This window comes from Zonotrichia leucophrys, chromosome 1 (assembly GCF_028769735.1).
Source record: "Zonotrichia leucophrys gambelii isolate GWCS_2022_RI chromosome 1, RI_Zleu_2.0, whole genome shotgun sequence".
NCBI classification, from domain to species: Eukaryota; Metazoa; Chordata; class Aves; order Passeriformes; family Passerellidae; genus Zonotrichia; species Zonotrichia leucophrys.
In genome coordinates, this window is record NC_088169.1 from 31,508,674 (window position 1) to 31,532,201 (window position 23,528).

Genomic DNA, 23,528 nt, shown 5'->3' on the forward strand with positions numbered 1-23,528 from the left:
GGTTTTGAAGTCATCCGGTCACCATCCTGTTCAGTAAAGTTTAGGCACCTCAGCTGGACAGACACAAACCCTACCAGAGGGGAGGATGACATCTGAAAGCACTGTGTCAAGGTGTTTGAGATGCTCAGAACTTCCACTGCAAGTCAGCTACCTCCAGAAGGTCACTGTCTAGAGTGTCCTTCGGCTTCCTTCTGTACAGCAGCAGAGTCCTGCCTCTTTTAAAGGCAAGAGCAAGTTTTCCAGAGGTGCCCTTACAGCTGCTGTGCTCTGGAAACTGAGGGTGAGGTCTTTGTCAGCAGCAAACAGATGATGTGCAATGCTCATGTGCATGGACTGGGTATCCAGCACCCACTCAACCCAACGAGAGCACATCAGGCAGCACCAAAACACCCTGACCAAAATAAGAATTTCTCACGTTTTTTCAGGAGGAATAGGTGCATTTTGGCTTAACACAGCTCATTATATGGTAATGGAGAAAAACACATCCATCAGTAAACCAGTCACATTCAACCTCTGTGCCTCCTTGTCTGCTAGGCAACATAAACTCACGTGTAGACAGCTATTAGCATCCAGCAACACACAAGAGCAGCAGCATCTGCACACTCACTGGGCCCAGGATTCAAGTTCAAGGTGATTCAAGGGGAGTAGCTTACCCTCTAAATCCATGGTAGAGCTACACAGAAATCTTACACTGGAGTGCAGCTTTCTCAAGTTACTCAGAGAACAATAATTACAGCAAACATCAGCCTTGCTGGTTTTTGGCAGGCAGTAGAAAGGAGGGAGAGGGACTGTGCCTGGCTCAGCAGAAGCAGCACCACCCCACCTGCCAGCGTCCTGCCTCCCACTGTCTGAGCTATGTAACTAAATTGTGTTGGGCAGATACATTATTTTGGACCTGGGATGGGGATCATCACAAGCTAGCATACCAGGACCTACATAATTCATAACGAAATGTAGAGAGGCATCCCTTGGACCTCTGGTGCTTCCCAAGCATTTGGGCACTTGGATTCTCCTGGCATTGAGTGCCTAAACCAAACATAGCAAAGAGGGCTTCCCCAGCCCCCACCTACAGAAGCTAAAGATCAAATCCTTAATGTGTCAAAATGAATGTGAACCAAAATATCCACTGGCAGAACTGTGCCCTGATCAGTGCCTTACTGTCCCCTGCTGATGCCGTTTTGCTTTGTATGAAACAATTACTGTTCCTGGAGCGGGGTTCTGGAGCAAGTGTGTGTTGTATGGAGTACACTCTCAACAGCAGAGCTGTAGGGCCCTAGAGAAATCCTTTCCATTGCTCCAGGGTCTGCTCTCCCTGGTAAGGTCTGTGTTCTCTAAGCACGTCCTCTTGTGGAGTTCCTCTGCCACATTTACAGAGCACTTGTCAGTGACGAGAAGAGTCAAGTCAGGATTGAGTCCCTGCTTGCAGACGCTCCAGCAGAGCCCCTGTGGTTGCCTCCACAGCTGTCTGTGTGTGTGGCAGGAGTGGTCAGTGCTAGCAGTGAATAAAGCGTTGATGTGTCACATCTGAGCAGTTTTCATACTGACCCATTTCTGATGTCATTTTCTTCTTCTCTTTTAAAGGGAAAAGTGATGTAGAGCCAAAGACCCCAGAGAAAAGCGCAACGCATACATCGTAAGTCACATTTGTGTTTAAGATTGGAGAAGGCAGCTGTGTTTTTATCAGATCTGTTGGGAAAAATAGAATTTGTTTGTTTTCATTAAGATAAAGCTCTTTCACTGATTCTTTTCGCAAAACGGCTTTTTAGATAATGACTAAACATTAATTATTCCTAGAACTTCTGCATGCTGGTAAGTCAGCAATCCTTGCAAGTGAAATGGCTCCATATCACGCTGAATAGATATGAGATTATTTTTGTGGGTGGGCAAGGCTGGCCTTTAGAACCTTACTTCAACATTACCTTAATGCTGCTGGAGTTTGTCACACTTGCTAAAAAACATCATGTCACATATGCCTTTGATGTACTGATGTAATTTTAAAAGACTGCAGTCTGCAGCTTCAACTCTGAATTACTTGAAATCCAATTACAGTTATCTCTGGTCTCTCACGATTTTGTTGATGTTTTTGAATTAACGAAAGAAGTCAAGAAATAGATAGGAACAGGCACTTGTAATATATCAGTGTTCACCTTCACTTTAGTGCAACAATAGAAGCTTTTACCATTTTTTACTCTAGTATACAAAAGACTGAATTGTTTTGCCAACATCAACCAGTCTATGAAACAGATGGGCTGCAAGCTAAAAAAATTAAAAAATAACATCAGTCTTCCAAACTAAGCGAGATAAGTGAATTCTTTTAATAACTACCAGGCAGGAGCATTATGAATTTCTGCAAAATCATTCACCTTTTTAATCCCATTTGAGAGAGAGAAGTTCTTGTAACAGTCAGTCATGTGAGTTTTAGAGTGCATCTGGCCCATAATTTATGTTTTCTGATTCCTGTTATTTAAATTCAGAGCATTATATCATGTAAATCTCACAAGGTGTCACCATTTGTTACATGGCCAAAAGTAGTCACAGAAGGAGGTACAATAACAGTGATTTATTGTGGGACGTTTTGATTTCTGCTGCAAATACGCATTAAAAATCTTCTGGAAATTAATCTGGGAAAAGATTTGACACGGTGTAAGAAATGGCTTGTCCTGCAGATTGTGTTGTGGAATGTAATTATAGTATGCAAGCACATTTAGGCAAACTTATTAAATGAATTAAGCATTAGCAACCTTATGCCTTCTGATAGCATGATTGCTGGGAACATTTAATAGAATGATTTCAATAATTATAATTTTTAAAAATAATATTGCAATAAAGACCAAAAGAAGAAGGGTTTTAATGCCATCTGGAGGTATTTTGGAGAAATGAACACATATATTTTTCCTGATATTTAGCAATATGTAAAACACAAGCCATCCTCCACAGTGTTTTTTCTAGTTAGTATTTTATTGATGAGGACTGTTCCTTTCTTCTGCATTAGATTAAAATCCTGTAAGATTTCTGAACCACAACAGTGGTATCTCTGAACCCAAAATACAGGTTCAGAGGTACACCCCAATATGGTTATGGGTTGGATTTGAGACTACATACTGGGTGATATAGTGTGCCAGAATCTGGTTAGGTGTGAAAGGTTCCTTGCCTAATAAGAGATCTTGGTACCTTCTGAAACTGCTGTCTACTATATACAGTGTATTTCTAATGCTTTTCTTTAAATTATTACTATGTTCTAAGGCTACCGCACAGCATACATTGGTTCACAGAAAATTTTTCGTGGCAGAAACAACTTGTTACTGTTGATAAATTACTGCATTCAGGAACCAGAGGCTCCTCAGTTAGGGAAATTCCATAGCAATGGAGGCAGGAGAAAAAAAGAGGAGATGAGAAGAAGGGAGCCAACAAGTGTTGTGTTAAAAGAGAAAGAAGAAAGTGGGACTGATACAGTTAGGTTGGAAAAGGAATTGCAAACATCAAGTTTTCAGAAAGAGATAAGAAACTGGGAATAGTAGAGGAGAAAACCAGAGATCAGAAACTGAAGACAAGTAAAAGCCATTAGCAAACTAAAGACGTACATGTTACTCAATAGAAGGCTGGATCTGTGAGTTTTAGTGACGGAAAGTAACCCACACTGATATGTAGGCACACACTGATGCCCCAGTTCTCTTTATGCTACCCTGGGTTTCTTCTCTTTTTCACCACCTTCTAGGACAGCTTTTTATCCCTGGTGTCTCAGGCAGTCACAAATACAGAACTCCTCTGCTCTTTTGGGGCTGCAGCAACTCACTCCTGCGCACATGATGCACGGCCAGGAGAAGCTGTGGTGCACACCTGCACATGGGCCTGTGAGCCTGGTCTCTCTGCAGGTGGGTGCTCTCTGCCCTGATGCACCTGGAGAAGACCATGCCTGGGCAAGAGCTCCAGCAGTGCCCAGCTGGAAGGCTCAGGGCTGTGCAAGGGGCAGGAATGCTGCCAGGGGTCCCTGTGGGTAAAAAGGCTGTACCCTCTTGCAAGGTGTCACTCCTCTCAGAGTGTCAAAGGAGCCCACCTGGCAACTCCTGGCAGGGGTGCTAAAAAGGAGCAACACTGATGTAGGAGAGAGATGGCACATTCAGGCCTGACATGGAGAAACGGTGGATGCACCTCGCTGTGAATCAGCGTTTCCATGTCAAACAGGAACAAATAGCAACAAAAAACCTCCCCCAAAGCCATGTTTGCCTAGAGGAAAACTACAGAAAAGATAGGGAGGATTACATTAATGTTTTTTTCTTGAAAATGTATTTTTTATTTTCCTCAGGCATGTTACAAGCCTCACACTCTAGCCAAGCTTATATGATTCAGTGGCAGTTAATTCATCCCCGGTGCAGATATACTGCCTCCATCCAAACATTATTTATGCAGCTTCAAAGGACAGGTTGATTACCCTCCTGAATCAGGCAGTGAGGCGTTTGTGAACCAAGCATTAACATGACATCTCCCCTCAAGATAACCCTCATGCCTTGCCACTGGCTCCAGGTCCTCAAAAACAAACATAACCCTGAGACCTGGAGCCCCAGGAGCAGGAGCTGTCTGTAACCTCCCAGAGTACACAAACTGAGAGTGCAGAATGCACAGTGCTCTGTTCCGAGGCTTTAGCTACAGGAATCATTTGGAACAGCATTAAGCACAGGGGCTTTTCCTGTGTGTCTAACTCCCTAGACAGACTCATTATGACATAGCTCTCCACTGATAATAATATTAAACATTAAAAAAATAGTAGGCATTACATGATGAAGCATATTAATTGATCCAGCATCCTAATGAGGCAAATGAATAAAGGCAATTTTTGCAATGCTAAGGATAACAGAGATGGATCTAGGAGAATAAGAATGATGGAAAAGTGGGAAGGAAATCTAAGCAGAGCTGTATCATTTTGCACAATATTCCTATGGCTTTCACTGCCTTGGCATTCCCAATAATCACCTGAGCTGGCACTAAAGAATTGCAATAAAAGGTGCAAACAATACAGAAGTGTTAAGCTGTCTGGAGTCTTTCCCAGTTGATTCATGTTCCTTGTCATTGAATGCTTTTAAAGCCATGAGCATTCTATATTTGAAGGGGTTTTGTTGTCATTGTACTCAATATATATAGCTCTCCATGGGTCATATGGTTATAGCTTTGCTGAGCATTTCCAAACTTTTAGGACTGATCAGAAATATCTAGTGATGTTTTGTTCTTTTGGTTTTGTGATCAGAGGGTCAATTTTCAAGGGTCAGAAAACTTTCACAAATTTTGTTTAAAACATCTGATTTTTATTAAAATTCTTTCCCTCTCAGTGTTTTTACCACCAGAATCTGGAGAGCTGCATTAAGACATGGGCATGGATGAAGGAAGAGTGGTCTTTGGTTCTTTGATATTTGCAGTTACATGATTTTAGTCTTTTTTTGACAGATCTGTGTGTCCTTTCTGTAAGCCTCAAATGGTTGTAATTAAATTTTTTAATTTTATAACACTTCTGTGGAAAGCAAAGTGATTCCAACAAGTGCACGTTTCAGAGGACCTTGCAGGGCCACAGAAATGCCTCCCTGAGCCAGGGATTTGGGATCTTCCATCTTCCCACGTGCAAAATATGACAATAATTAAAAAATAGCACAAATATACAAAGTGCCCAGCGTGACTTCTGCTCTTGGAATGACTTTCGATGTACTGTCTGTTGCAATGTTCTTCATTACCTTTGTGTTTGTAAATGATTTCCACTTCAGACTACCCAAGGTTAATCATGCCTGACTGTGATTCACTGCTATGCATTTACCTCGACATTTCTAGTGCACTTACTTAATGATATCAGGGCTAGCAACCAGATACCTCAGTGCTGTCTCTTTATTAACCCTCCCACAATTGTTTTCATGCTGAGCTGCTCCAGATTTTTCCCTCCCTTTTTACAAGAGAATTAACTAAGATTGAGGGAGGCTTTTATAATTTATGGCAGTTGTGCAGGTTTTGTCCTTTGCTAATACTCTCTGAGAATCACAGTGATCGTGTGTGTGTGTGTGTTGGCTTGTTTGCTTTTGCCAGGCAGAAATAGATGTTGGCTCTGTTCCCTCCCTGTACTGGTCCCCAGCATCACGTGCAGAACGGTTTGCTCAGAGGAATCTTCATTAACAGCACTAAAGTCAGCAGCTTCTAAGCTGCCCATTTGCAGACATTAGTGCTACAGTTTCTTGCCCATCCAACACCTGCTCATCATTCTCACCACCCTGAATCTCCTTCAGGAAGGAAACATCATGTTGGAGCAACATCACTGCTGTTCTTGCTTAATGTGACACGTTTATATTGGCACGAGCATCTCATGTTGCAGTGCATCTTTCTTCCTTTCTTCCCTTCTTGCCCCTTCTATCTTCAGAGTGGCTTCAACAGCTGAAATCACCTGCTGGCTTCCCCCTTCTGCAATGGGAAGACTGAGGCAGAGGGGTTACAAGGTGCCTGCAGAGAACAGAGAGAGCCAGTCTCAAATACAGGCGATCAGTTTGAGCAGGTGCTGCCAGCTCAGCATCCAGCCCTTAGCCCTCAGGGAGCTTGTCCTCTCACATCTGGCTGACGTGGGGTCTTGACCTCAAGTCTCTCAGGCAACAACTGCAATCCAATGGGACATTGGGAGCTGGAAGAGTAGCCTTAATCCCACCTCACTTCGCTGAAAGCCCTGGTGCAAGTTATTTTTAAGTTAACCTTGGGCTTTTCCCCAGCTAAAATAATTAGACCACCCTGAACACTATCTCATTAATATTTGTACAAAGTGTTGAAAAATGTAATTTCCTGTAAAAAAAGCTGAGGATTACTCACCCAGAACAGTAAAGGAAATGGGTAGTAGTTGAAGTTTTCAAAGACAGACTTTGGTACTAAATGGTAAATGTCCTGAGGAGTGCCACATGTAGGGAGAAAGGGAGAGCAGAAGCTGCCGCCTTTCCCAGGTGCCTGCAGACCTGGTGATCAGTGGCAGCTCCTGCCCCATCACCATTCTCCCATCCTCTCCCCAGAGTTTCAGTCTTGGGACAAGGGTCAACAGTTTAAATTAGAAGACTTTGGCTTTAGTCTTGCTGAAGTGGAGGGAGAGATGGCAAATAGAGAAGGGACAAAGCATGCAAACGGTGGAGGAAAAAAACATCCAGCGGTACATCTTCAATATCCTTCTCTTTGTTTGCCAAAAGAATCATGATGGATCAAGTCAATTGAACCAGAAAATAGCTAACAGATGGGCCTGGAGGACAATGGAAGGGGTGAAATCCATGCTAGTGAGGAAGATGGTTCCAAAAAAAGCACACACTTCTATGGGATATAATCCACTTTTCAGCTTTCCAATTAAGATACTGGGGCAACTTTCTAATCTCTCACAGCTCAGCTTGTGGGCATTTTAGATGGCAAGGACATCTGCAGCAGACACATCAGCCAGTGATTTGGTGAAAACTCTTTTAGTAACTCCATGGGCTCTATCCAGGGCTGTCCTGGGGCACACCAGTCTGCTTATGAGCCACCAATACCCCTGCTTTGCTGAGAAGCACAACTTCCAAAGGATGGGAGCCAATACAAAATAGCACCCTTTATGATAATTTTTGAGGGCTTTTTATTTCTGAAAACTTTAATATGTCAATGGCTTTTAATGTATATCTGTAATGTTTCTGAGAGAAGTCATGCAGTGCATGAAAAAAGAAAAAAGAAAGAAAGCAACCCCTCACTATGATGAATGAAGGCAGTGTTTTTCAGAGTGATGGAGGTCTTTAAAACTGCAGAAGTGAAAGTCTGGTGTTTATCCATGAACTAAGTCTCTGGCAGAAGAAGAAGGCTGGTTTCATTGCACTATTCCACCTGTTTACTTGAGCCTCAGCTTGCAGAGCTAACGCATAACACAGCCAGATTCTCACTCTGCTCAGCCAGTCAAGCAAGGGCAGCTAAAATTTTAAAACCCCCTCCTCAGCTCTCAAATTTCCATGAAAAAGTTCCTCTTTTCTGCCCTCTTCCCTGAAATATTACCCTTAGTCCATGTACAGAGTGTTTCTCTGTGTGTTAAATATATAGACTGTTAAAAATGCAATTCTACCATAACTTTCCACCCCTAAAAATGAAGTGATTTCACCTGTGGGATGCATCAGAGTCACTGTGATATTGTCACAATGCTGATGTGAACCTTTCCTGCCAATTCCTAACCTTTTCTGAGCACAGATTTTTTGAGTTTACAGAGCACAATGCTGCCGATAGTTCACAAAAAAACCATATTGTAAGTTGACACCAAGAAGTCTATTTTCTTCAAATGCTATAAAGACATTTTTTTGGAAGACATTTGCTCACACACATCTTGACTGAGTCTGTCTTTAAGGTCTACAAAGTTGAGGAGAAAGAATAAATTTGTATTATTGGTCATCTTTTTGCCATGTAAAAAATATAGACACACAGTAGTCAAAGTGATACAAGTAAAAATAATTTTTAAATAGCACCTAAAGTAATAAAAAGATCTCAAAAATATGATCTCCCTGAAAGAAGATGAGTTGGAGCTCATTTGTTGGGTTCAGAAAGAAAACATGTGGAAACCCAATCTTACCTTAATTGCAGCTGTGGTTTTCCTGGGATAAAATTGAGCTTCTGTTGATTTCGAGTCAGACCAAAAAAGCATTATTTGAGATCTCAACAAAAATGGGCAGAGGTGAATGCTAAATAAAAGTACTACTGAGGTCTGGGGAAGTTTTGTTTGACTTAGATGGGGTGAGATAGGGCTTTCACTGTTCTATTTTTAAATGCTATCCCTCTCTTTTACCAGATATAACAAATAGCTTGCACTAACCACCCTTATGGCTCAATGCAGAGTTTTATTTATAAAGTAGCCTTGATAGAGACCCTCTTATGTAGCACCTTCACCTTTACTATCTATCTGTACTCCTCACACGGTAGGGAAAAATAATTAGTTGCAGGAAGCTGCCCTCATTTTGACGCCACCCTTGGCTCAAAGCTGAAGGGGAAAGTGTTTTTATGCAAGAGGAACCTTCACTCCAAAACAGCAGCTTTTGTCCCATTGGAAAACTCAATATTATGCAGGGCATCATTTCTAATTTTATACCAAGTCAAAAAATGCTTCTGTATCACCAGTGTTCATTAAATGCCATTTAGAGTGAAGCTGAGCAACTTAACTGGACAAAATATCATCATGCTTGAGGAAATGTTTTCCTGTATTACACTGAGAGCATATTTTTCTCTTAGGGACTGTTTTCCTTGGACTTTGTCAATTGTAGGGGACTAATTAGGAATTTTGTATGTGCTATGTATTAGCTCAGAATGCAGTGGCTAAAGAGGGGTTGCCAGGACAATCAGGAGGTGCAGGTGGCTGGGAAGAAGCCTGTTTTGCTGGCAATGCCTCCAAGAAGGCAGACACGACACCACTGACCCCACGCTGTATTTTCTCTGTGAAGAAAATGATAAATGGAAGCTCGGCGTCTCGCACGTTGGAGTCACGGTGTGCGTGGTGCTGGTTTTTGCTGGGCTAAAATTCCTGGTTGCCAGGGTAACACATTTTGGAAATTCTCTACCCTGGGCGAAAGCTGCTGCAACTTGAAACCCGCCGTAGCTGATGCTTGGCGGGGGCACCAGCACTGCTGTGTGTGGGGGGCTGCTGGCTTTGCCCAGGGCTTTGGGGCAGGGAAACAAAACAAAATGGGTCCAAAGGAAGAGAAGAATGACTGGGGGGGGCGTTCAGTACTTCCAGGATGTCATAACCTGATTGTTTTCTCCACACCATGTCAGCCAAAGATGAGGGGGTTAGCCCATCTCAGGGCTGAACTGTGGGCGATGGGAAGAGGAGAGGTGTGTGTGCGCCTGGAGGGTGGGGAGAGGAGGAGGGTGAGAGGGGAGGAAAGAGAGATACAGGGTTCTGGCCACCTGCCAAGAAAAATAACTAACATTTTGCAAAAGAGAAATCCTAAGACTGAGGTCATAGTATGGAAAAAGTCTGTTTCACAGACTCTTGAGCCTGAATACAGGCCAAGATTTTTAGGGGTTTTTTTTCCCCCTAAATGCAGGCATCCTATTAACATTTGAACACTAAAGCTCGTCCAGGAATGGAAAGATTTTGGTATCTGAAGTGCCTTAGTTTTATACTTTATTGGTAGACAGATATAATTTTTTAGTAACAAGTAAGGGAGATTCTGAATGAGAAGCTCCCTCATTTTGCAATTAACTTATTTTATGACAACGAAGAACAAGTTAAAGGAATCTGAAGAAGCGCCTGTTTCTCCCACAGAGTGACCAACTCGAAAAAAAGAGACATTTCAAGCTTGGTGGACAACTTTTTATTTGCCATGCTAAATACAAAAAGATACTGAAACCTGAAATGATGAATTTTCCTGTGTGGAAAAGTCTGACTGTTCAGCCATGAATAGCTATGATTTTTTTAAACCTTTATAGTGGCAGGCTGGCAGTTTCATGACAAATTACTTTTCATACGTAACTAAACAAATTATTGAAGTTCTTCTGCCTTAATCTTTGGATTTGGATTAAAAGTCAGAGTGTGGATATTTTTTAACTGGGAAAAAATAACCCTTTGGATTTGTTAGGATGTTATTGCAAGCAAGTTTTCTGGTCTTTGATTTGCTAAGCTACAACTGGAGTCTGCCTTCCTCAGGGTAAGAATATTTCCACATTATCATTTCACCTGTGGTATTTTAAGAGGGAGAATATTGTATCTCAGCGTGTATCTTGGCTTTGTGCATTCTGTTCTTTGTTTAGCATGCAGACAAGCCTCATCTCCCAAAAGAGATGTGGAATATATTTATCGGCAGTTTTAGAACTGATGATAGATTTGACAAGCGAGCAGGGTGACACACTGAAGCTATCAAAGCTGGAGATGAATCAGGACAAAGGTTTGGATGAGGTATATTGTTCCTGAGATTCAAAAGGGTTATACTTACTGATCATTCCAAAATCAGGGCAACTGTACCACCGACTTACAAAGATAAAAGCTAAGTTTTTCCAAAGGAAAAAAAAACAACCACATGGTTTGATTGGCCCACAGACCTTTTATGGCAAAATAGTGCAATTACAGCTGGCATTTCTGCATGCTGATTTTTATTAGTTTTGTAAGATATTTTGTCAGGATTCATTTGTGCTGATTCCCCCTTTCATGACATAAACTGTAAGCAATTGTCGGTAGAGAGAAGGAGTCTCTCGACATATTTCTTCAGAGACACACTCCAGGAGGTGTGATAAATCAGGTATACTAAATTAAAACAGAGCTGATCTGTTACTTGATAATCATGTGAACTTACTGTATATTTAATTGTATTAGAATTTAGTGCAGTTATGGGTAAAAATCCTGTACATTCACCATCAGCTTTCCTACTATCAAAGCAAAGCAGACAAATCAGCACAAATAATATCTTTAAAGTATTTAACAGCACAATACAGACAAAGAATGAGCAAATCACCCTTTTGTCCCTGGCTTGATGACCAATTTTTGTGGCATTTAAGTGGGCATAGAGGGGGCCTTCTGTTCTGAAGTCCCCCAGAGAGATGAGGCAGGCACCCAGATGTGTGACCTGTCTTGATGTAGTTCCGATGAAGGCCAAATGCAGCGAAGAGCAAGGAAAGGGTCTGGGGCTGGGAACCCCAGAACATCACAGAATATACCCTCGAAACCAATTTGTCATTACTCTGGTCTATATTGGTTTTAACTTTTGGTCTTAAGAAACAATTCAGTTCCTTGCTCGTGTAAAATCCATGTTTTCCTTATGACATACAAAAATGTGATATGAGGCACAAACTTCAATACTTTTAATAACTGCAAGCAACAGCAATTTCTATACACTTCTATGGAAAAGCAATGAAGCCTTTTGCCACAAACTGTTAAAAAAATTTGGGATTTCTTCTGTCACATGGGAAGATTTTGATCTCATAAATAATTATAGACAGGCATGATGCCTTTTAGCAAGACTTCTTTCAGTATTGTTTGAAAGATCAAGAATTCCTGTGAGTACCTAAATTTGTGCTTGTGCTGTGCTGCCCATCTCCAGTTCAGTTAAAAAGCATTTCCCTGAGAGCAGCAGACTTTACTGAGAGCAGCCTCAGTAAAGCAGGATGACTGGCATGTGTAGAAAAAAGGGTTTGCTACGAAGTGACTGCGCGTGGGATGAGCGGGGGGGAAAAAGAGGTTCCCGTGTTTGTCAGAGTGGAGGTCTGCTTCTCCTGCCCATCCCTCCCAGCTGCCCTCAGCACCCTGAGCGTTGTCCCACAGCTCGGCTGTCCCAGCACGGCTCTGCTGCGCGAGGGGTCCAGGAGCCAGGAAATGCACGGCCAGCTTAGGGCAGATGCCCTGTCCCCTCCTGAAGAGTTTTACTCTTGCAGACTTTGCATTCAGGAGAAGGAAACCTCTCCCTGAGCCTTCTGCATGTATTTCATTACTGTCTAGGAGTGGGTGATGCCACTCTTCAGCAGGCAAGCTCTTGTGAGGAGCCCTGCTGCACCCACAGCAGCATCCTGTGACTGATGCTGAGCAGGCAGGAGTCAGGGACCAAATTGCCAGCTCTGAAGCCTGGGAGACAATGGAATAAAGAGAGAAGGGGGAAGATCAGAGGTATGGTAACAGAAGACTTGTCATCCAGGATTTTAGGGGTTTCCATTACTATATGTAACACGTAAGACTAAACAAGTATAAAGACATACATAATGCATAAACAGTGAGAAGTGGGCAGAACGCTGAATGCTAAAGGTAGGATTTGTAGAAGGACCTATAGTACTGGTATTATTCCAAATTTGTATATATTTCCCTCAGACAAAAGTAGGTGGATTATTTAATAACCATCATCTCCAGACCTTGTGAAAAGATTATATAAAGCAACAGCACTCCTTTTAAAATTATTTTGATTTATCTTTATCTAACAGAAATGGCCAAGTATCTCTTTAGCATGATCCCATTTGGCTCAATGACATTGCAGAGCTATGAATTCAGTATGAGAACAACTCTTTCTGTGCACTGAAGAACATAAAAGCTCGGGTGCCTAGCTGCAAAGCAAATACCTCCTGCTCAAGCCACTTAGGTTTTTCTACTTGAGAGAAATTAAAATCTCATCTTATTTCTTTGCATGGTCTTGTCATCCACTCAGATTTTTTATTCAAATAAATCTCTGGTTATTTTCAAATAATGTCTTCTGTATGAATTGCATTAGCTTTAAGGACTCACCAAGAACAGCACGGTCCAGGCTGACACTCTCCCATCAGAGAAGGACCTGTATGAATCTTATCCTACAATTCTGCAGCTCAGTTAATTAAGTATTTGATGTCCTAAGAAGCTGCTGCCTCCCAAAGCCATGGAGAGGAAGCTGCCAGACCCCGTTTCCATCTTTGGCCACCAGACCCAGTGACGTTCAGAGACTTTCCACCCATCACACCATGTTACACAACTCTTCCCCTCTCCCCAGCCCAGAGTGTTGATGAAATTAGGTGGCATGAAAAATTAACCCCACTGTTGTTGTAATGCAGCTGGGTAATGTGTGGCCTCATTTGTTGTTGCTTTGGTAGTGTTTGATGCTTTGGTAGTGTGGCGCTGTGAATGGGCAGAGGGGAGCCCAGTAGAGCAAACCCAGGGAGCAGCGCCAAAACCCTTCCTATTCTCCAGGTATCCTTGGGCACCTTAGGCCCAATGCACACTATGATTTCTGATTTCTCTTTCTCTCTGTTGTCGCTTGCTGTCCATCCATTGCCATCCACCCCTTCTGCTTTTTTCCCTTCATTTTCTTCCTTGCCTCAACCTTTGTGTTGTTTTCCTACCATTGCATTCCTGGTTTTGTCAGGATTCATCACCTGCAGCCTCATTTCTTATTGTTTTTCACCTGTGTGAGCCCTGCCATTTTCTATTTCTTTTTTACAAAACATGTCTCCATGTCTCCTGAAAAACAGAAAAGAAATAGAGAGATGTATATAGCAAGAGATACAAAAAATACACCCACAGTAGCTCAGATTTCTGGATTAGTGCATATCATCATTTACCTCCTTTCTCCCTTGATTTTTCCATCGTGTCATCTCTGTTTAATGGTAAAGACTAACTTTTAACTCTTTTGTCAGGTGCTAGGTATTGCCCCAATCTTCCTTTAGGGCACATAGTTTTTCATTACTTCTCTTTTAAGAATCACACAAGGAAAAGAAAATAAAAAGAGAGAGACAGAGATTAATATGGAGAAAAGTTTTACTTAGCTACAAAATGTTTTCCTTTTATAACTTTAGGCATGATTGACAGATAGGTTTATTTTATCAAATTGCCTTTTCTGACAGTGTATTATTTAATGAGGGAGTTCTCTTTTTTTGATTGCATAGGAAGTGTGGAAGCATCTGAGAATTTCTGATGTGCTATTTACTTATCCATTATGTTTGGAATCAGTGTAATTTCAATGTCAGCAGTGGAATTAATAACCATAACTGTTATCTGTCACAGAATGATCTATTTGGGGATTTTCTCAGCAAACCAGGATATATTCCCCATCCTTACACCACAGAAGGAAGTTTTTAAAAATAAGTCAAATTTGAACATGTTTTGGTTTTGATTATCCCTTCCAGGCTAATGGTAAAGGCACATCTTTTTGGTCTTTAATTCAGCATGGAGTCACTGATATTAAATCCTTTAGCAGCATAAATTATCCCTACTTTTTTTTCCCCACTATTTATTTCACTGTGTTTCTCAAAAACCTCTGTCAAGGATGGCTCCCCATTGAAGTGCACCCTTTCTTCACAAAAACAAAAAACAAAACAAAAAAAAAAAAAACAACCAAAGCCCCACCAACAAAAGAAAACAAACCAAAAAATCCCTGACACTCTAGTTTCCAGAGATAATTAAAAAAATCCCTGTTTGGCAGTAGTGTGAATTTGTGCTGACTTTGTTCTGGTTTTGGTGTTGTACTTCACCATGTGAGAGCAGGAAAGTGCCTGAGCAGAGAAATGGAATTCCATGAGAGAGGCAGACAGGGCCCAAATCTGGTTCTACTCTCTTGAGGTTATGTGTAGCCTCACATAAGTAAATAACTGATAAATGAATAAAATCTTTCAACTGATACATTTGATAAGCACCAAGACTTTTTATATGACTCCAAAGTAAGGGCAGTAACTATTAAATTAATTGCTTTTTAAATAAAACACATAAGAGAAATTTTTTAAATCCTTCATTGTTCCTTAAAGTGTTTTAGTGCCTCATTAATTCTTGATTAGTCTGGTTGTTAAGAGGCCATTATTGTGTGGTAATAAGGTGTAGGAAATTACCTCTAGGACTACAGTCAAGTCACACAGACCTGTTAGAGTTAGCACCTCATCAGGTGCTCAGACCAAGTGCCAATGTGTAAATCAGGGTGCCCTGCCTGGTGGTGGGGCTCAGGGTGCTGGTCCTGTTTGATGGGATGTTAGCTGAGATGAGGTGAGTCCTCTGGGCTCAGAAGTCCTGACAAAATATGATCCTCTCAGCAGCCTCCTGTCCTTCAAGGGCTTGCCAGTCTTGCCTTTGGCAGAGCAGGAAAACTGCTATAAAACAGTGGAATAAAATTATTTTGCAATTACACTCATTTAAGTAATTTAAAATATGCCTGAAGCTAGTGCAGATGGAAGTTCACTCTTTGCTGTATGATTTGTTAGGTAGAGTCAGAGGAGATTTGGTGCCAGTCCAAGAGAATATCCCTAAACTAATGACCTCTTCAGGTCATTAATATTTCTTTTGAACACACAGCCCCTCTCAAAGCCTGCTACAAACATTGGTAAAGCTAATCATTATTACCCTTTTACAAATAGGAAAATGAGCCTTGGGAGCTATATTATTGTGATTTGATGCAACATTAATCAGCATTCTGTGGAAAATATTTCTATGTCCTAGTCTGCATCTATTTATTTTTCAGTCTGTATTATTATTTTTTTCCCCTAAATCTCTTTGAGGTTGGTGATCTGATGCTCACCGTACATTATACAGCTGTCATTCATTGCCTGTCCAGGGGGGCAATGTGATACAGCAGCATCACCATCTTTGAAGAGCACTGAAGATGCTTCAGCTAAAACCACAAAGCTCAGTGTCCTCAGAGGAAGGAGAGCAGGGCTGGTGTGGCCTTAATGCCCAGGAGTGATGCCCTGCAGGGTGCGCCAGTGCCTGCTCCCTGCCCTCCTCCTGCTGTGGGTGTCAGAGGGCACTCAACACCTCGGGATGGTGTCAGAACAAAGATGCAGAAGGCTCGGGTTGTGCCTGAACCCCCAAAATGGGGCTGTGGCCTGGGTTTCAATTCCAAATATCCTTGTTTGTTGTTAAATAGACACTCAGTTCTGTGTGCTTTTGCCCAGGTCTTCAACATTTTTAAGCCCCTGGTGTGATTTCTTGGGGTATGTGTGACAGTGTCCCTCGCTCCAGGCCTGAGTGCCATCCCAGAACTCCTCAGGGACTGACCCTGAGCCACAGGCAGCTGGGGAAGAGCCCCTCCCATGTCTCCATTTCACCCTTTGCCGGCTCAGAGCTGGGGCTGTGGGACAAAGTCTCCATACTTGGTGTTTCAGCTGCATCAGAAGTAGCCCCAAGATCTGTGCATGGGTAGGTGCTGCAGACTGTGGGCACCACTCCCCTCATTCCCAGAGCACCCCAGAGGGCATGGCCATCCTTCCAAGCTCATTTTCAGCCTCTCCTCACTGTGACAAAGGACACCCCGAGTTTGACACTGTGTTTGGCTGATTTGGGGTGTGCTTGCCTGCCTGCGGGGTCACTGCCATGGCAGTGCTGGGCTGGGACAGAGCTAGGCCCCACAGAAAGCCATGCTGGTGATGCCTTGTGGAGGCTGACCCACAACAGAGGCCAGATAGAGTTAAACAATAAAGTAGGTATTTATTAGAAAGCCTCAATGGATACACCTTGGGGAGCACAAGAGCCCAGCCAGGGCTACACCCAGGATGAACCCAAAATGGTCACAAAATGAACAACCTGTCAAGGGGTTCCACACTTTTATAAGTTCTGGTCCATTTGCATATTGCAGTTAATTGTCCAATTATAACTTTAGCTAATGAAGTCCCATCCTTCTTGTTTTCCTCTCTTCAGTCCACCATTGTTTATGCTCTTGGGCCTGAGATTTGGATCATTTGTCCTTGGCCCCCAGCTAGAGAAGGAATTCTTTTGTCTACCTACCCTGTGAAGAGAGTTTACTATCCCCTAATATGAAGCTCAGAAGTTCACACTAAAGCAGTACAGAATCTGAAAAATATAAAAGTTGAAACCTGAGGCACCACCAGCAGCAGAGCTGTCCCCATCAGCCAGGCAGTCAGGGGCCATCACCCCAGCTGCAGTGACATCCCACACACAGCCCCAGTGGTCCCAGGCAGGGCTGCACGAGGCACCTGTCTGCTGCTCCTTTCTGCTGAAATGGATTTCTAATATCCCATGATTATAATTAGCAGGCCAATTGTCATAGCTATAACAAGGATGAGGGAAAACTCCACCAAAAAACAAGTATTTAAAGTCCACTTCTGAGTGCATTTCAGATATCCCAAAAACTACTGGAAGAAGCAACTACAGCCCAAACCAAAGACTTTTAGGAGTTAATAACTGCATGAGTGTAGCAGTAAAAAACATCAAGAGTTAACAGTCCCAGCGTGATAAAATATTTAATCCTAATCTACACAAGCAATATAACAAATCCTTGTAAGGAATGAATGATCTCTCACATGTAGCTTAAAATAATCAAATTTTGATTTAGAATACCAAAATAGGTCAAATGTTATGGGTTTTTCTGGAAGAAATTGAAATCGTCCAGTCCAATTTTGTTTTTTATTTGCAACATTCTGCAGATGAATAAATGCATTCTTTACATAAAACCCTCTTGCCCTGTCTCAGGTAGGAATGCCTGTTTGCCAGAGAATATGTTGACATATTCTGTTGCAGTAGCTCTGCTGTGCTCTGATAGAAGAGAGATTTTTATGTGGAGGAAGATACAGTTTCAGCACCTCTTCACCTCTCCACCTTGGCTTTGCTTTCTTTCACTTAAAATCTCCTCCTAGTGCAGGCTCAAAGATGAAGTAGAGAGTGAACAGCATGAGATGTTGGGTCACAGGCGCATCTGAGGCAGTGCCCATCCCAGCAGGACCTGGAGTTTCTGTTCTGGCTGAACAGTGACTTTGTTTAAAAGCAATGAATCTCTTTGCCTCTATTTCCTCTGTCTGACTGAATGAGAATTATCATGGGTTTGCTCACTTTTGATTTCTTAGGGTGTTGGGAAATGTACCTATGCAGAGATCTCTCACTAGAGAACAGTGCAATAGGATGAAACCCAGTAGCAAATTGGTCTTGATAGGATGGATCCTGTTCCATACTAGGTAATGGTCCTGGTAATGAGGAGAGCAAGTGTGTTCAGCTAGATGGAAGAGTGAGAGAAAGTATCAATAAGAAAATTCTGACAGAATTCCTTTTTTTTACTCTCTGTTCTTCTTTGGAACTCCTTTCAATTGCAAATAAACTTGAAGCTTTTGAGACATTTATAAAAAGATGTAATGAGGGCTGGTTGCTGCATTTTTGGAACAGGAAAAACCTTTCAGTAGTACATTGAAAAATACACAGTGATTTCTTTAGACTAATAAACACTCTGCTGGAGATAATCTAAGGGTTTGTAGAACTTCTGGAAAGTAATTTACATATTTCAAAGCTCTTTATTGTCAGTCTCCTGCATTTTGCCTATTTTATTTCTTATTTTTATCAGCCATCTCTGCTGTCATCAGCACTAAAAATATTTAAGTGCCTGATATAATACATACATCTGAAGTTTTTTCTCTTATCAGTAAAAGTCATTTGCCTTGAAGGTAATATAGTGAGCTAAATTAATTGCTGATGCAACTGGTTTTATTAGAGTGACACTGATGATAAAAGTAACCCAATACATTTAGTTCAGGAGATCTACTTTTGACCATTAGCAATGTTACTACTAAATTGAATTTTTCAAAAGTCAAGTGTCATTCCTTGTATATATCACTTTTTGAATATATATTGCACAATATAGACACCGTATTTGCAGTTGTACTAAATTCATATATGATTATCTGTAGGGTTTATTCTTATTTAAATATCAAACAGATAATTATTCACAGCTCTGACAATATTAAGTTCTGCATATTTTATTTCCATACCCAAAAATACTTCTGAAATAATAGTGATTGTTTTGATTGGACTGAAGCTGACATCAAGTAATAGCAAGTTAAATAATACTTAAAGCCATTTTTTCAAAGGTAGATCCATAGGTAGATCCTGTTGGGCCTACATAGAATTCTTTTCCTGGGAACTCAGTATCAGATAATCTTAAATTACAAACATACAAACCAAACAACCAGCTATGTAACAGAGTAGATTTATGCAAGTATTCTTCCTATCTCTTTCTATAAAATAAACAAAACTAAAAAACCAGCAACACAAATCCTTCCATTTCAGTCACGTAGCAATCTGAGAATCCAAATTCTGTGTGCTTGGTTCATTGCAACACTTGCCCACAACACTGCTGGGGATATTTGCATCTATTTAATGTCAGTCTGACAACTGATGACAGAAAAAAATATTTCCCTGAAAGTTTCAATTAACTGCCAATGAGAGGGAAAAAATGAAAGAAGCCAGTAAGTATTGTGGACCCATATGAAACTCAAAACAAATCTAGGTTTAGAACTTTGCAAACGGAATTAGATTAGCTTCTGAATCAGCAGGGGTAATTGATATTTTGTTTAATACAATAAAAATTATCTGGGGTAACTGAAAATAAAAATAGTTTTGTTAATTTTCTCAGCAAAATGTAAAAGAACTACATTCAGAACTGATAATTTCATTTAGGTTACCTTACTCCTGACAGTGCTTGGGCAGCCTTGTTACAGTACTAGATACAAACATATTTCAAAGTAATGTTTTTGAAAGCAGGAAACAAAAGCACAGCATCTCATAAATGCTGCAATTTATAATTTTATATAGAATTTAAACTTCCTTAGTTATTTAGGGAAAAGGATTGCTCAAATCTAGCAATTGCCAAGCATTTTGGCTGGTCCTCACACTGTTCCTCATGGTTAAACGGTGTTAGAAAATTGCCCTTAGTTCTAAATCCCTCACACAAGACTCTAGTCAGTGTTGTCCATGCTTGAGCCGTCATGAAAAATTATTGTTGACATTCTGTTTTTCTCAAGATGATTCAACATTTCCAAAGCTTTAGGATGGCAGAAGGCATTATCAGACATCATTTAGACTTCCAAATGAATATTTTTTATGTGATGGTTGTGGTGGTTTGCTGCTGGGTGGTAGAAGTTGGCAATCAGAATACAATTGTGTCTAATTCATTTTTATGCACTATTCCTATTAGTTAAAATAGGCTATTTCTTTTCAATTCTTTAAAATTTCTTTGCAATTTCTTTGCAGTCCTGACATGGGATTTTTGATTGATTTTTTCTCAGAAACTGCCAGCATGATACTGCCAGTATGCCAAGCTGGTGTCCAGAAGAAAATTTAAGAGCAGTGATAAAAGGAAAGGATAAAATAGAAGCCCTTCTTGCAAACAAGGGTTTGTAATAGATATTCTGACATGATATGAATGATGAGGGATGGAAAATTCATAAGGTTGTGTGGAAGTGCAACACACACTCTGAGCATAGAAGACTGACCTATAACTCATAAGATAGTGTGTTTCAAGTGAGTTATGAGAGTTGTTCCCTGGTGTATATTTAAAAAGAGACATTAAAAAGGAGATATAGTGTGGTTTACTGTTTGAGAGCTAACTAAATTCATAATTTTTTCCAAAGAGTGTTTTTCAGAAAGAGGACTTTTTATTTTCTTTTTTTTTAAATACATATACATTGGAGTGCAGGTGGTGTATTTCTGCACATCATGTGCATCTGAATGCTGGGAATAAAGCTCTTCTCATCTGAGGAGCAGCCCTCAGCTGACTATTTTTGCTGCTATGTCCAAAGGAGATTATTTCTAAGAAAGAGGAATAGCCAATTATGCATCCTAGAAGGGGTTATCTCAAAGGGAAACAAGCAAGCTGGAAGCATTTGGTGACATCAGACCTCAGGGCAGCTGGGGGAAACCCTGCCCACAGTGGAGCTGCACAGCACAGTTTGAATTGATGGGACCCTAATGAGCACCCATCCCATCACTGCTGCTCCATGGGAAGCAAAGGAATTCTCTGACCACAGCAGCTTGCACATGTGTTGTGTTCCCCCAGCAGAAAAGTTCATGGCCATGTTCAAGGTGCCAGTGCCAGCCTCCACCTTCCCTGTCCCTGCAGAACTTGTGCCCCAAGTCCTGGAGCTCCCTTAGCAGCTTGTTCCCTCTCTCCCTTTTTCCCTCAGCCCATCCTCAAGCAAACCTGAGAATTCCTCTATTTTGGTGGGACTGCTGTCAGTTCAGAGATGTCTGCCTTGCTGGGATTCCCTCTTCCCCAACATATTAAAGCAGAGAGGAATAAAGAGAGCACTATCACTAATGCACAATCTCCTAATAAATTAAGCTTGATAAGCTAAGTAACCCTGTTGGAAACACCCTGGCCATGGATGCAGCTTCAGGAGCAGGGCATTCCCTGTCTCTGAGATGAGCATGCAGCTGCAGGACCCCTAAGGAGCAGCAATCCATTTGTCCCATGGAGCAGAATCTGCCTGGTGTTGGGCAGAGCGCTTTGCTTTCCTTTTACAGTCTGCCTTGGAAGGAAAAAAATAATGCATTTTTCCCTGTGCCTATCTTGGCTGAAAATGAAAGGCTCTGAGAAATCTGCTCATGGGAGAGGTTTAAGCCCATTCCCACAAAATTTGAGGCCTGTAAATTTTGACAAAAGTCACAATGGCCCCTGCATTTTTAACACACAGAACTCCCTATTGCTCGCTCCTCAGCATTGAGTGATAGCACATCACCTTGGCCATGTGTGAGCTTTCAGGTCTTTCTGCCTTTTGTTTCTTTCCTTCCCCCCCCACTTGCCACACAGTGAAATTAGTTATTAGAATTAGTTATTTGACAATTTATTCTGACATTGTATTATTCCAACAATAGTGAATGTAATGGTGTGTAATTAGGAGCCAGAATATAACAGTGGTATGAAGATGATTTTCACAGCAAGATTTCTTTAAATTAAAATTTCATTACTTGAAAAGTGTCATGCTTTTGCCCTTCCCAGAGTGTGAACTGTGCCCATGAATGAAAGGGATGACCCTCAGGGATGGATAGCATGAGTTTCAGTGTCTTGCACTTCAATTGGAGATTCTCCCAAAGCACTGCTCTTCCATACTATGTGAACCTATAAGGGCACAATATATTTTAAAGTCTCTGTAAAGTGTTGATTTTACAGTGAAACTCCTTCCACTTTTGAGGAGGTGGGGTTGTTTAGGGAGCTGTCTGAGTAGCATCTGGAGTTGTGAGAAGTCTGTAGCACTACAGACCGGTCGATTTTCTATAGATTATCCTCACAGCCCATATCTTTAAATAAAATGGTATGCTTCCTTTCACAGTAGCCAACTGAATTCTTGTCTGTTTATTTTCTTCTTTTAATCATTTTTTTCTCCATCTAGTCAAATAAACCGCTAAATTCAGTGTGTATGCTATGGAACTTCATCCAAAACTCTACTGTCTCCTTCCTGACAGGGCTGACAGAGAGTATAATCACTTGTATTGTCCAGAGTACTGTTTACATAAAGGAGCAATAAATACCTGTTGAAATTTTTACTGGAGGCCTCCCAGATGGATGGTTCATTTATTATTACAGACAGGGTTTCATTTACTTAGTTATTAAAAAAAGCAGGCCGCTACAGCCCATTTATAACTATATTAAAACTAAATGAAGCTATAAGTATTGCAGACAGGACTGAGTAAAATACATTTAGTGACTTTCCAGGAAATGGCTAGGCAAAGTATTTGAAAGGAAATGCTGAAAACTTCAGGGGTCCTGGTGTGTCTTTCACAGATGTGCTTCTACTGGCTGTAGCTGCAGAGGGAATGGAGGAGGTATAGTTCCCATATGTTCCTGTGCCATTCATATATTCTGCAATAGCCTCTCTGTATCAGCCAGTCAGCCATGAGCCTTTGGGAATTGTTCCTTTCCTCCTCTAGCCTTTCTTGACATGGAAAATTCCAGCTCAGGATGTCCAACAAATTTCTTCTTTATCCCAGAGAAAAAATATCAACTGAATATTGACTTCAGTTATAAGAGGGGATGAAGGTGCTCCATTGGCATCAATCTGTAAAGGAAAGGCAGATTAATCAGGTGGATTGCAGAGGTCTTAGTTTGGAAGGTATCACCAGAGGTCCCCACAAACAGCTTTGAAAGTAGAGTAAAGATTGCAGATGGTCTTTGTGTCACTTTTCTAGCACTGGTGACTTTTTACCAGACATTCTCACCCCTCCTGTGCATAAAGATAAATTGGTCAGTGAATGGGAAGCACATGATTGCCTGTGAACCAGACCATGATTTTATTATGTCCAAGCCAGAAAAATAAAGGACAGTCCCAATAAGGAAAGGTAGGTGTCCCAAAGCATAAGAAATTTTTGACTGTAAATTGATGGG

General features: G+C 41.3%; 1 protein-coding gene across 1 annotated transcript in view; it reads left to right on the plus strand.

Annotated features, from left to right (window-relative positions):
• AFF3 (ALF transcription elongation factor 3) overlaps positions 1–23,528 on the plus strand; it is a 327,563-nt gene that overhangs the window by 199,249 nt on the left and 104,786 nt on the right. The window contains exon 7 of the mRNA XM_064710766.1: positions 1,582–1,633. Within this exon, the coding sequence (XP_064566836.1) occupies positions 1,582–1,633 (52 nt within the window). The remainder of the gene's footprint in view (positions 1–1,581; positions 1,634–23,528) is intronic.